The sequence below is a fragment of the Epinephelus lanceolatus genome, chromosome 16 (assembly GCF_041903045.1).
Source record: "Epinephelus lanceolatus isolate andai-2023 chromosome 16, ASM4190304v1, whole genome shotgun sequence".
Classification (NCBI taxonomy): domain Eukaryota; kingdom Metazoa; phylum Chordata; class Actinopteri; order Perciformes; family Serranidae; genus Epinephelus; species Epinephelus lanceolatus.
Window position 1 is genome coordinate 9,596,829 of NC_135749.1, and position 14,915 is coordinate 9,611,743.

The 14,915-nt window shown below is 40.6% G+C and overlaps 1 protein-coding gene across 2 annotated transcripts; it reads right to left on the reverse strand.

Annotated features, from left to right (window-relative positions):
• Nucleotides 1–992: 992 nt before the first annotated feature.
• On the reverse strand, nucleotides 993–13,603 carry matcap2 (microtubule associated tyrosine carboxypeptidase 2). Of its 2 annotated transcripts, none has more exons than XM_033636507.2 (7): nucleotides 13,301–13,603; nucleotides 11,355–12,016; nucleotides 7,885–8,028; nucleotides 6,428–6,560; nucleotides 5,904–6,203; nucleotides 5,606–5,703; nucleotides 993–3,361 (listed from the first exon to the last, which is right to left on the reverse strand). In XM_033636507.2, exons 1-7 carry the CDS (start codon nucleotides 13,323–13,325, stop codon nucleotides 3,203–3,205), a joined length of 1,521 nt encoding a protein of 506 aa, XP_033492398.2. In that variant the 5' UTR covers nucleotides 13,326–13,603; the 3' UTR covers nucleotides 993–3,202. The 2 variants fall into 2 exon arrangements, with proteins under 2 accessions (XP_033492398.2, XP_033492399.2); XM_033636508.2 differs by having other exon boundaries at nucleotides 13,499–13,602.
• Nucleotides 13,604–14,915: the final 1,312 nt, after the last annotated feature.

The following is a 14,915-nucleotide window of genomic DNA, read 5'->3' on the forward strand; positions in this document are numbered from 1 at the left end:
ACGTAACACAAGATTCAAAGAGTGTAGGTGAAGCCGTTACTATTTAGATGTGTTTTCAGTTTCTTTTTGTAGCCTAAAAAAGACCCTCTAAGGAGTCAGATGTTCAGTTACTTCATTAAGTACTTTGTTTTTATGGTTTTAAGGCTGTTTTGCCAGCAAAAAAATTACAGTCATTGGCATTATCACAGCTAAACAAAGCTATAAATGCACCGTGCTAACCAGGCTAGCAGCTAGTGTTAGGGTTACCTCCACTCTCTCATGAAATATATGGTCACTTCTGGCTCCAAAAATCCAAGATGGCGACGGCCAAAATGCTAAACCCACAAATCAGTGGCTAACATCACAGTGGCCACGTCTATTATTTTATACACTCTATGATGTTACTTGTAGTGATCAAGCTAAAGTGCTAAGTACTTTCTCAGGAGTTGGTGGGGACCAAACCAGAGCTAAAAGCAGATGTTACACTAACAGAAACGCTAAATGCTAACGTTGCTCTGTAGCTGCTAGATTTCTAAATTTCTGCTTGCTGACACATTCACCATAAAAAATTATACATAGATAACATGTTGATGTTTTGATGACAGCTCATCCCCAAGTGGCCAAACAAATTAGCACTGCTTCATGCAGTTTCGTGGGATGTTTGAGCTTGGGAAAGGGTTTCCTTTAAATAACAGCTTCAGTTAATTTAAACTTTGATTGGAGATTTCACATTCGCTGCCGACCACTAAAAAACCCGTCAGGAATTTATTAATTACTGTAATAAATAATGTGTAATATTGACTCAACTATTGACGTGCTAAAACGTTCCCAAATCACATAGTTCATTCCAGGAAAGGTGCAGAAAAGTTTTGGGAGATTACAGACATGTACAATCAAGAATCACCCCAAAAATTCTGCTTTGAATTTTCATGCAAAATATAAAAAAAATGTTAATTGCTACTGGGGGAGTAAAACTGCTGCAATACTTTGGGATAAACAAAGCACATGACACATTTTCAGGTAGTCCACTTTATTTGAAAATTCTTCCTATGAATATCACAAAAAAAGTAAGTCAAATAAAAACATAGGAATGCCATGTAACAAAGCTGTACCATTTACGGGGTCTTTGAGGAGGCAGAGCAGCACACGTGCTCTCAACATCAGGTCATTCTTGTTATTAACGAAACAAAAACTCATCACAGTAAAACCACGAGGCGTTTGTTTTGTTTTGTAAAATATAAATACATCATAAATAACACCAACACAGTAACTGCTCATATCAGTGCAGTTAAAAAGGTAGCTTGAAGGTAACAAAGTGCAAATAGTCAAACAGGGCTTCAAGTCACTGCACTTGGATCACAAGGGTTTCATCGAGCATAATGAGGAACTCACCTTCAAATTACACAGCGTGACAAGTGACTGTCACGCTTTGCCTTTCAGCAGATGGAGAACAATGCTGACAGGCTCGGCTGTAATTAGCAGGCCTGCGTGTGACAGCGCTGATGAAGCACTTGTGCGTTATCTGTCCATCTCTCTCTAGTAAGACAAAGCTGTTGTGAACCACCCTGCTTTCACCATCTCTCAGTAACAACTCTTTTTTAATGCCTACATCTGTAATACAAAAATAGTAACCCTAAGTGTATCTAGAGGGAAAAAGTGCTTAAGAGACAGATATAAAACATCAGGTAAGTACACTTAGATCATAGGTGTGTGAAAGAAAGACAACAATCCTTACATTACTAGATCAATACAGTTTCAATGGCTTAAGCTAACCCTATCCACATGCATGCACAAGTCCACGAGAAATTAAGTGTTCAAGTAGTCGTCAAGCCTAATTTGGACTGGAGCCTGACTTAATCACAGCGCAGAGGGAAGCGTTTATTCACTCATGAACGAGAGGCTTGTGCTTGTGACAGTGCGAGATGTAAACATTGGGTCCATGTCATTGGTTCGACATCCCATTAGTCCGACTGTCCGCGGTGCTGAACGGCTTGTGGCGGGCGTATGGTGCGCCACGACTGGCTTGAGGCGGAGCAGGCTCACGGCTTATGTGTTTGTCACTTTCTTTTTCATTTTAACCCACACCATGATCTTTTCCTGACCCTAACCAAGTGGTTTTTGTGCCTAAACCTAACCAGACCTTAACCACAGGGCATCATGATGATTTCGGAACGGACTTCAGAACAATGAGTTTAATATGGTCGGAACAATGGGCTGTCGAACCAATGGGCTGTCGAACCAATGGGCAGTTCCCGTAAACATTAATGGTGTCCTGCTCGCCTGAACGTTAGCTAGCTCAGTGGTGTTAGGTGGGCTAGCTTTAGATGCACGCTTCCTTCTGCACGGTGATACAGTTGGCGGGTGTTATCGGTAGATAGAAAAAGTTCCTACGTGAAACTACTCACAAAAGATTCTGTGGATTATCGTGAGTAATCATGTCATGACTTCTGAAAATGTATTTTTTTGGCACGACAAACCGAGCAACAGCTAGTTCCATTATATTCAAATGAAGGCAGACATCTCTACGGTCGGTACCAACTCACACCAAAAGAATCTAAACTGATAAACAGCACTACAGGTAAGAGGAAAAATAAGTATTTTTGATTTAAGGGGGAGAAATGACCCTTTAATATGTGTTTAAAATAAACCAATTTAAGGGATTTTCTCGTTCATGTGATGCGTTTATGTTAAATAAACAAAAAATGGCACACATACATTTGTCCAATTTTTAAGTCTTAACTATTAATATAACCCTAATCACAGTCAGGCTCTAATCCAGGTCATCATGGGACATTAAAACTCTCTTTTAAAAACCACAAACCGAGTATCAGAAACTGCCACATAAAAAAATGGCACCAAGAAATTTCGAAAATTCCAATTTTAGTATCAATAAAGCAAACCAGGTATTGTCTTGGCACTGGGAAACAAAATGAACCACATTCAGCCCTAAACACACAACACACTGAAACGATTGTCTTGGTGATCCCGACTGTGTCAGTGAACAAATCACTGGGTGATAACAGGTTTTCAATTCAAAGCTAACGTGAGATTAAACTAATCTATCTGTCTAACACAACTCTACACTACATGCAGCATGCTGCTCTGATCACACACTGTACTACCATGCACAATGACGGTGTTGAGGCGTGTGGGCCGTGGCTGGCAGTGCTCTGACAGGCTGTATTCAGGTTTAATCAGGTTTGTGCGTTGGCATGGAGCGGGCTCAGACGATGCTCTTGAGCTCTTCGTCAGTCAGCTGGTTGACCTCCATGATTTTTACCAGCTGCTTGGCATACTTCACCTGGTCCTTCATGAAGAGTGGGATGTGGACTTTGTCCATCTGAGCCAGCACTTTGAGGCGGTCGACATCTTCGAATGACACCTGAGCCCACAGGAAAACAGAAGAGATAGAATCAGCAGCCTGGTGCGCTGTGACTCGAAAACAGAATTATGATGCGGAAATGCAACCAGAATAATTAACAACTTTAAATACTTAAAACAAAACTAAGAGTTTACAGTCATGCTAGCAGCTTTGTTAGCTCAGTGGCGCTTTGGGCTCAATGCTAATGCCACCATACTAACATGGTCACAATGAGAAATATTGATATTGATGTTTAGTCAGTCAAGTTATCAGTGACTGTTTCTGATTTAATGGCAATCTATCCAGTTATTGTGGAGACATTTCAGCCTGGACACGAGTGGTGAACTGAACCGACCGGCACTGCCATTTCTAGACCCACGCGTCACTCAGGGCTGATAATATCTTTCAATTAAAAAAAAAAAAGAATTGGTGAAAAGTGTAAATGTGAGTGATAACCTGGATTGTTCCTCTGCCCTGAAACAACTGTTGTTGCTAAAAACACATCATTTCTTACATCAGAGTCAACATTTACAGCTGTAACGAGCACCAGTTTAATCATCAGTGCGTTCAGCTCCTCTGATGCAGAAGAACACGGTCTATTCCCTCCTTAGAGAGGTTATTATATAAGTCTCACTCTGACTCGCTTTCCATTCATTCTACTCAACATCTGAACTGTAACCATCTTCTGTGATAACTTTTATTTCATGTGACTGAATGTCACAAATGATTTTGTTCTGCCGTTACTTTCTACTCTAGTGGGGTTGTAGTAGCATTGGTAGAGAGGAGATACCATTAGAAACATGATGTCACTGATGGAAAGGAAAGTAGCTTTACGTAACTGACAGGGAAGTCAGATAAGCAGTTTGTGCACCTTCCAACAGAACACTCCCAGCACACCAATAAGGTCTTATATGTTACTCTGATATAGAGTGACCATTATCATTGCTGAATGACATTAGAGAGGAAGCTGTACATACACCAGCCAAGATGGAAAAAGAAGCAGCTTACTAGTCAGAAGGTCGGTGGTTTAATCCCTGGCTCCTGCAGTCTACGTGACAAAGTGTCCTGGGGCAGGATACTGAACCCAAAATTGCTGATTTGCGTGTGACTGTTTTTGGATGAACACCTTGTAATGTAGCCTCAGCCAAGAATCTTCGAATGGGTGAATAGTGCTTGTGCTGAATTGCTAAAGCTAAGACTAGAAAAACAATACATAAATGTAGTCCGTTTCCGTATATACCTCGAAGGGAAAGCATGTGCTAGTTTTTACCGTTTTGTAGGCTGTTACGTGAAACACTCTGGTGTTTAGAAACATGAATTCCCTGGGTCAGAGGGGTTTGTTGAGGAGTGAGGGTAAATCCTACATCAGACTAAAGATTCATGTCAAGACAAAGCTGTCGTAGATCAGTGTAGCTGTGTGAACTGGCCAATCTCAGCTCGGCTGGCTGACGGCGACTGAGCTTGTCAAGTCGCCAGGGGCTGGTTTCAGAACGTGCTTCAACACCCAGTCACCTTGTAGCAAAGTCAGCTTGTTAAGTCAGTTACAAACTTTTAGCAGATGGCATGTTCACTTGTTGTGGCATTCTCTGACCACAGCCCTCCGCCCAAGCTCGAGTCCGTCTTATCTACATCTCCTCAGCTGTTGATGCGTTGGTCTCCGTCCTCCTGGGGTTGCCTGGCTATTTAAAAATGGCGGGTTTGTGCAGGATGACCTGTGTCGTGTTAGTGACGATTCTTTCTAACCAATCATTGGTCTGCACTAATATACCTTCACCCTCTGGTATCAGATCAGCTTGCTTGAAACCTCGGCTGAAATGGTACCAAAAAAAGTACCAGATACTCTCCACAACTTTTGCTAATGGACAACCAAAAAAGAAAGAACGTCAAGTTGAGTGGCGCTGTGCCGCACTATGCAGTGGAAATGCAGCATATACTTGGCCTGATAACTATTTATATGGTTGTGTTTAAGACCTTTTTTTGTGGACTTTCAGAACACATCACGGACATTTCAGCAGCCAGTTACTGACTGAAGAGGAGAAAGTAGTAGCAGGGCGGAACAGCCATCAACTTAAAGGGATAGTGCACCCAAAAATGAAAATTCAGCCATTATTTACTCACCCATATGCCAAGGGAGGCCCAGGTGAAGTTTTAGAGTCTCCATTAGGTGGAGTTGTGTTGCTACCCCCTCTCCCCTTGGATCTCCGCAAGTGATGTAATCAGTAAACTAACTAAAAGCACCAGATGGAGATAGTTGAGCTGCCTCACCTTTCCTAGAGCCATCAGTAGTGGGAAGTTGATCTGATCTCTGTATCTTAGGATCCTTAGGACACCATCCAGGTAGACCTGGTCTTTAATGTAGCACCCTGCAATGTGAGAGGTGGGAAGAGAAGACCAATAAAAGTCAGATATATCAATTTTTAAAGGCTAATATTACCTCTGTATTTTGAATTTTATATTCAATGTATCACATGTGAATCACTTTGATTTTGTTGTCTTTGTATTACATGTGTAATCAACATTAGCTGCGTATATCAGCAAACTCTCTATCCAGTGACATAGTGACCTGGCTGTGCTGTATCGATCTGGCCCCTCTTGGCTCGGACGCAGTAGTCCCAGCGGGTGTTGGGGTCCTGGACAAAGCGCCCCAGGTCATGAAAGAGCTGACAGAAGGACATGTGGCTGGCCTGGTAGACGGTGTAGTAGAGCAGGGCGGCGCGCCACAGTGTGGGGTCTTTCCTGAACAGGACACTGTGGATGCTGGCCAGGCCCTCCTCTGTGGGGTTCACAGGCTTCAGGTTGTACTTCTTCCTGTTGCTCCTCCACGGCTGGTGGCGGTTGTTGATGCCACGGAAATAATGTGTGCCTGGTGGACAGAGACCAGGACTATTTATATGGCTGCATTAAAGCTTAAATACGAGACAACTTTATGACTAGCAACATCAAATAGATCCATGAATACTGGATGACATCAAATCAGACCTGTGATTAGACAGGTTAATGTCTTATAGTTAAATTTAAATGATTTTCCATTTCTCCAGTGACCTCCAGGTACCCCACATTAGCAATAAAACAAACCGCTGTACCCACCGATCTCATGCCTCAGCATGCCTTCTAGCCAGTGCTCTCGGGCAGTGGAGATGTTGATGGTCAGTGTGGGTCTGCTGTTCACCACAGTCATGGAGCCTCTGGACAGGAGTTCATCTGTCACCCGGACAACAATCTATCAACAGATCAATTATTCAATGTTAGTTTTTAGCTGTTTTTTTTAATTTAGTGTAAGGATGTGCCTGGGAAGAAGGATGTCTCGGCTTTTGGTGCAACAACGAAATCAAATCACTTTTATTTGTCTCATACACATTAAAGTGAAGACACCCGACCCCAGCCCAACAGGCCCCGATAGGTCGGGACGTGTTCAGATGATGTTCGGGTCTGGGAAAGAATGCAGAATGCTGTCGAATAAAATAGAAAAAGAAAAATATAAAATACTGAGTTCAATCTGATTCATAGTGTCCAGCAAATCTGTCAGAGGGGTGGGACTGATCTGTTGTTCAGGAAGTACTGATAGTTTTTATTCTTTTTTATATGACTGCATGACAATTAAATGTCCAGTGAGAAGGATTTAGTGGCATCTAGCTGTGAGGGTGCAGACTGCAACCAACTGAAACTTTCCCAATGTGTGGAGTATTGTTGACATGACTGCTTCCTCACGTATCTCCAGCCTTCTATGTGACTGTGCGCACGTTGCATCCTGTTCTGCCTGCATGTGTTCTGTTTATACCACACTAAGTGTCTGCGTAGGGGGACATATTCAGACGCATGTAGTCAGTGTGTGTGTGAAACTAAATTTTGGGATGCACGTCCGCAAATATGTCAGCGTGACAGATGTGGACAGATGATAAAACTGACGTGCAAACCCTTACATGTTCTTGTCGCAATAGAGATGCTGAAAAAAATATTTTACATAAATGAAATATGTGCTTCTATCATTTTTATCTGGGCTAAACAAAATGGTTTTGGGTTTTCAGGTTGGTTTCTCCTTTAATGCTAATCACTCATGTTTTCTACTCACACTCTAGCGTGTCTAAGCCCATTAGTGCTCTACAAAGCATACACAAGGTGCGTATATGTGGTGTAATGTGTTCAGTGGAACATTAATAACTTGATGATGTAACATGTATTTGTTGATGCTTACATAAACACAGCTCTGCACAAGCAAACCGCAGGATGACTTGAGTGAAGTGGTGGTTTTTTGTAAGGTCTTACTTGTCCCTGGAGCTCATTCACTTTGATGCCCTGCTGTGTGCTGCTCTGCAGTGATGATGTACAAATCCAGCATGACACAGACTGCAGCGTGCAGCTAAAGAAAAATACCAGGCTCCAAATTACAGCATCTTAATGACGTGTTTTGACTGTGTGTGTATGCTCGACAGTGGAAATTGTCAGCCTTGTGTTTGTGTGTTTGTCCTTGCGTTTGAATCAAACTGTGAGTGCGTATAAAAAGCATCTCTATTTTCAAATAGGCCCGAGTCCCCTTGTCCTCTTACCTCCCCCAAGCAACCCTCCCTCTCCATGTATTTCTTGACAATGTCCAAGATGCGACTCTCAGTGAGGAGGTTGCCCCCTGTGGCCTTTTCAAACTTCTCATAGCTGCCATATCGCTGCAATGCATGCTCCATGATGTTCACTGCCTGCAAGAGATAAGAAATTCATAATGAACGTGACCATTGTCACTTACTGTTGTTGTTGCTATGAACATGCAGTACTTGGCAACATGGCAATAACTGCTACATTAATAAAAAGAAGTAAGCTCAAACCCACAGAACGACAAGCAGAAAATCAGACAGATAGTGTGGACAGTTGCATCACATTATCAATAAACTGTGCACTTAATGGACATGAACTACGTCGTCTTACTGTAGTGTGGGTAGCAGTGGTGAAAAAAGGTTGAGTCTGACTTTCCCTGGATAACTTCTTGCTTTTTAAGAGACAGATCGTGTTTTACATTTCGAATCATGTCCAGTATATAAAAGATCTTCCTTCACACTGCTTTAAACTGTCAAAGCTGTGAGTCCTGAGTAATGATGTCACCCTACAAATGCCATAAATACACATAAGACAAATGTGATTAAAGTGACAGTCTTCTTTTGAAGTTCAAAACAGACAAAGAGAACATGACAAACTAGGGCAGAGTCCTGGAAAGAAAAGCACGAGCATCCTCCACTGGATCATTTTACTGCATTTCCTATTGATTCTACTCACTCTGTCTTACTGTCTGTGTACTTGTGTTACTAATGGGGCCAGCAACACAACACCACTGGGCTGTCTTCCTGTTTACTAGAAAATGATCTCACCTCATACTCTAATGCATTTATATGTGTGGTGCATGCATTTGAATTCTTGTTTCTGGAAATACTCTGTGATTCTTCTTCTCATACTGTGAATGCTGACTTAAGACATCCACTTAGGCAGTTTTTTAATGAATCCTCCAGTGTTTGCTAAACAAAGTCTGGAGCATTTGTACCCTGAACGGATTCATCCCAGCGACTTTCCACTCTCTCACACTGCATCAGCTCTGATCGGCCCTGAGGCTGAACAGCATTGGCATCAAGTCTCTCTGATCACAGAATCCAGCTTGACTGTTGGCATGTGGAGGTCGCTGATCTCAAACCAGCCAGCTCAGCACCAGCCTCAGGCACTAGGGGCATTGTTATAGATGTGATGAACGACATGTCACTGCCTCTGGGCCTGAAAATGGTCGACTTTTGCAAATTTACTTTATTTTTTCAGCATTATTATACCTCTGATACAGCACTACAGATCCTGGTGAAAATTGCCAATCCTGCTTTTGATTGTGATGATCAAAGTTGAAAGCTCATTTCCATCGATCTTCCATTTAGAATCAATATTGTGACACCCCTAGATCCTATGGTGATGAATTACTGGCAACCTTGAGGCAAAAATTAACAAGCTGAAGTTGAAGTCCAATACTGAGACTCTCTTTTTAAATCTGTTTTGCTCCACACCAACTACTGAGAAAAAAAATCTGGCTCTTTAGCTGCTAAAATTTGTGGTTTAGACACATGATGCACAGTGGGTTTATCAGCTACTGGAAACTAGGCTGATGAGACGGGTGAGAGAGAATCAAAACAGAAAATTTGCAAAATAAAACAACAACAAAAACAGCAAAACGATTGGCTGAGAGATGCTAAAAGGGGCAAATGCAGAGTTGATATTTCTCTCTGAGTTCATCACAGTGAGCCACCTCTTTCATATTTCACCAAGTCATTTGATCCATTATTAATATAAAAAATACTGATTAGCAACTTCATACAAAAATAAAAGTCTGGTGGAGATATTGAGTCATCTTACTACGTAATGACGAAAACTCTGTCTGTGTGTCTGTTCCACGTTTTTCTCCTCACTGACTTGGTCAATCCATGTGAAATTTGGCACAGTGGTAGAGGGTCATGGGAGGATGCGAATGAAGCAATATTACATCAATTGGCCAAAGGGGGGCGCTATAGCAACCGATTGAAATTGCAAACTTTGAATGGGCATATCTCATGCCCCGTATGTCGTAGAGACATGAAACTTTGCACAGAGATGCCTCTCCTCATGAGGAACAAATTTGCCTCAAGAACCCATAATTTCCGGTTGTATAGATTTTCCGCCATTTTGAATTTTTTGAAAAACACTTAAAATCGATCTCTTCCTAGGAAGTTTGACCGATCTGCATGAAATTCGGTGAACATAATCTAGGGACCAATATCTAAAGTTCCCTCTTGGCAAAAGTTGGAAAACTTACTAAAACTGAGCTTCTATAAGGCAATGAATATTGCGGAGGGCGTGGCTCATCACATAAAGGTGTATAACATCTCAAGGGTTTCACCCATCACCACGCAACTTTGTAGGCATATGACCACACATAATCTGAGGGGACCCCTCCATTATTGACCTCATCAAACAAAATGGGGGCGCTAGAGAGCTAATTTCTTATCTAGGCCTAACCACCATATCGATTTTTACTTAACTTGGTAGATATGTAGAACAGGACGCCTCAAGGTGACTGGAGAAATTTAACTCTAATTGGCAACTGGGTGGCGCTATAACAACAGAAAAATGCTTAAAAATGGCTAAAATGCGACCGATCGCTGTGGCTCCCCCTGTGGACCAATGTTGTTGGTTTTTTTCCCTAATTTTTGGTATGACTAAGTCATGGTATGGTATGCTGTACATAATCATGGAAACTGTCAGTGTGTCATTCTGTCAGTCCCATGTTTTTCAAAAACTCTGTCTGAATACATTGCTCTTCTTAATGGGTTCAGTTGACTATTTAATCTGCGATTTCCTATGACCTGTATCCCAAACACACACCATGTGAAACTGTACGTGGGTAAATGTGCACTTAATGGGTATGGACTAGTCCTGTTTAATTGATGCTCTTGTCTTAAAAGCAGTCAAACTACACATTTATAAAGTCTTAAAAAATACTAAAATCAACCTTTAAAACAAACACCATGTGTAACTTTTCAATCATATAATGTAAATTTTCTGCTGGCTGGTAAAAATTTTGAGAAAAGGACATTCTCTCAGTGTCCACGGTGACATATACAGGTAGATACATACAGTCCTATTACAGAGATATCCATTGCAGGAGATCCCCACTTTGTTTGCACCGCCTACAATGTTAAATATTCAGTGTACAAGAAATTTATCAGTTTTTCTGACATTAAACTGGTATTATAAGTTTTGATAAAACACACTGTTTATTTTCTATTGTCTGTCTCACCCACACAATCCTTAGTCTGCCAAGTTTTCCAAAGCATAGTCACTGCTAATTATTAGAAATTAACAATTGTTTTACCCAAAAACGTTACAATATGAAGTTGTTGGGAGTGTTACGACACATCCCAAATGATGACATAGCTGCTTGGTAGGAAGACAACCAAGAAACACATTAAATTGCAATAAAGTCAGACCAACCAAACAAAATAGGCCAAACACACACCCTTACCTGTTTCAGGAAGCGATCTGAGGCATTGTTATGCCGTGCCAGGATACGTGGACAAACTGGGTTGCTGTATTCAAACTGTGGATTATAGCTGAAGTTAGACTGGAAAAACTTGGCCTTCTCTTTCTTGACATTAGATGGCCTGATGGCTGAAAGGATGCAGATCTTGGCATTGTTTGCTTCCTGTGTAATCGCTGCTTTGTGCAACGACGGGGGTTTAGTGCGAGGGGAACTGGGGATGTGTATCTTCCTGAGCTGTGGGACTGTATGAGGGGTTAGGCCCATGCGGCTGCCCTCCACTGCAATGTTCTGTGCTGGTTTAGAGAGATGGGAGTTGCCTGAGTGAACACGATTTATTTGTGCAGGTTTCCCACCTACTTCTGGAGCATGCAACTTCTTAGGAGCCATGGCCGGGCGGTTTCTTCTACTAAATGTTGTGCCACATTTCACTGATGTTTTTGGCCTCCTGTACGGGGACTGTTTCGGACTCTTCTCCTTCTCCTTAGCCTGCAGCGGGATTTTGTAGCTGCTGCAGGTAGTGCTGAAGAGGTCTAGGACGCTGGAAGAAGTCTTCTCCAGGTACACTTGGCTGGGACTCAGTGCGTTGTCAGCAGAGTTTAAGATGTACTTTTTGGACATTTCGACTTCTTGCCAGTGGAGTATTTCTGAAAGAAGTAAGATAAGAAACCAAGGAAAGACAGTGAATGCTGCTAATTTTAGGATCACCTTCACGTGCAAACCTCAGGATAGCTTGATCGAGTAATCTGCTTATCAAGGCAGGATAAAATTAGATCTATTGCAGTGCCAAGCCAAAAATAGCTATTATAACTTGTAATCAAAAGTGATGAACAGTGTTTTAACATCTCTATAAGCAATGCTTTTTTACAATCATAATGATGTGATCTGACTCAAATAAATCTGATTCAGTTTCACAAGTCAGTATACTGCGGTCACAGAGGAAATCATCCTGTCCCAAGAGACTAGCAGTAAAGCACAGGAGTCAGAGTGCAGGGCATTGCAGTTTCCAGTAAGGTGACCTGGAACATCATCAGTAAGAGTGGGCTCTCTGTTCGGACGGGAGCACTGAGGCGGAATCCATGCAGCCACAGACAGCACAAACTAATGACCTCGGCAGCACAGTGCTGATTGAAAGACGGATGAGGACAAATTGGAGCTTCATTGGCTTGCTCAGCCACCAAATCAAATACTATTACCTAACACGTCAGCTGGTATCTCATCATTCAGTCGGTTTCACCTGATAAAATAGGCTGCAATCACATCATATTGTAGGCAAACCCAGATTCCAATCTAATGGATACTGGGTGCATGTGAAAGTTAATTTAAGGAACTTTCATGCCTGTTATCATTTATGAAATCAAAGTTATGACAGCAAACACAGTCACAAACATTAATGTTCAACTGCACAACAAAATGAATCAATGTTCAACGACTCCATCTCATTCATCACCATTTATCATAATATACAAACACTATTGATTTGAAGCACATGACTAGCATGAGTCAGCACTGAGTCATCTCTCTAGAAAGCATCCTCAAGTCTTTACAACACAATTATACAGGATACAGTGAGTTAAACAGCACACTGAGCAGTACAGGTTATATTTAATACAATATAACAAATCCATGCTTTCTTAAAATACATTAAATATTTTATGTTCACGAAAGTTTCCCTGGTAATAATAAGTTTATTGGGTCCACAATAGCTTACAGGGGCTCATATTTCAACTTGGCTACTTGCTCTAACCAAGCTATAACTAGCTAATGCTAGCTTCAAAACGTTAAGTACTTTTAACATTGACGTTATTACTATTATTAAGGTATTACAGTTAGTTATTATTGCTTTGGATATGTTGTTAATCATCTAGGTAACTGAGCACACACCTACAGTCACAAGAAAATAAGAGAAAAACAAGATTCAAGGTTGTTACCTATTACTTTTATTGAGTCCAGCATCCTCTGAGAAGGTCTCAGTAAGAACCGTTAATATTCTTCGAGGAGCGCTGCGGCTGATAAAGTAGCTAAATTAGCCGGCTAATGTTGAAACCCGACGGGTACAGCTAGTTGGTTGTAGAGCCTATGTGTTAGACATTCAGTGACATGTCTTTAAAGCATTTTAATTAATATACCTGAGCCGACATTAGGCGGTCTGTCTTCTCTGAGCCGCAGCAAAACTGACGCCCGTCAAGCTGTCTGTGTGGTAGACCCTGCACTGACTGATCTGTTTCCATGGTTTCGTTGTTAACTACGCATTACGCGTGAGTGGTCATGGGAAATGAAGTCCCTCAGGGAATAAATTGAGACATTTTTGAGAAAATATAAGAGTTTGGGCTAAAATAGCCGAAGATTCATAAGTTATTTGCAATTGAGCACTAAGCTATTGCCAGTGGATTCAGTTTAGCGGTCCTATGATCCACACTTAGACATTTGTTGCTATTAGACGCCATAATTGTAGTTTTCTATGCACTGATTGCGTCTGCTAGCTTTGATTAAAACCCATGAACATTTAAAGAAGACCACAGCAGTTCAATTCAGCAGATAATAATAATATTGAATATTATTATTTTTATAATAATAATAATAATAATAATAACAATAATAATAATAATAATACGTATTATTACTATTAGTAGCAACAGTAGTAGCAGTAGTATTGGAGACATATAATTAATATTATTATTATTATTACATACACACTAGCCTAATTATAATTTTAAAAAAAGCAAAAAAATAAATAAGGCAGCAAGACTTTTTTTGGCAGCATAAAAAAACGATGTAAGAAAGAGTGGGCCAATGACATCACACTACACTAACACACTTGACACACTTGTAACTGGTCCCTTTATAAAATCTCAAAAAAGAGAGAACCTTACTTTTTTTAAGTTTCCATTACAGGGGCTGGCAAATGACTTAGGTCACTTCAAACTGACATTAAAAATTATTATCAAATTATTATTATTATTATTAGTAGTAGTAGTAGTAGTAGTAGGAGTAGTAGTAGTAAAAATGTATTTATTTGAAGGCACACATACACACTGGCCTACTTATAATTAAAAGATGCAAATAAATAAATAGATAAATTAATAAGGCAGCAAAAAAAAAAAAAAAAGATAAAATAAGATATAATTTATTGATCCCCCAGAGGGGAAATTCAAGTACCACAGTAGCAAAAGACAAAAAAAAGACATTAAATTGAAGAGGAAAATAAAAATAAAAATAATAATAGATAAATAAAAAGATAGAATAAGATAAATTTGCTACATCAGTTGAATAAAATAAAGAGACAGACAGGTGGCAGATAAAGTGTCCTATTGACCAGATGCAAAATAGGTCAGTTCAGAGCTGGATGTATAAACTATGAGAGGAAGACTGGGCTAGTAAGATCACACTAACACGTGACTTTGCCCTAACATTTTTTAAAACTCTTTATTTGTTCATTTTGCAGATAACAAATATACCAACAAAACAAACATTGCATACAAAAAAAACCATACACTGGACACTTTGAACACAACACACAACTGAAACGGGGTGGGGGGGCACTAA

What these genes read in the sequence shown, in the direction of transcription:
- matcap2 (XM_033636507.2), bottom strand. Translation starts at nt 13,325, where the DNA reads ATGCTGGACTCAATAAAAGTAATAG. An exon ending in GGGAGGGTTGCTTGGGGGAG is followed by an intron (nt 6,561 to 7,884) that starts GTAAGAGGACAA and finishes ATCTGTTGATAG; the next exon opens with ATTGTTGTCCGGGTGACAGA. An exon ending in TACTGATGGCTCTAGGAAAG is followed by an intron (nt 3,362 to 5,605) that starts GTGAGGCAGCTC and finishes CTGTGGGCTCAG; the next exon opens with GTGTCATTCGAAGATGTCGA.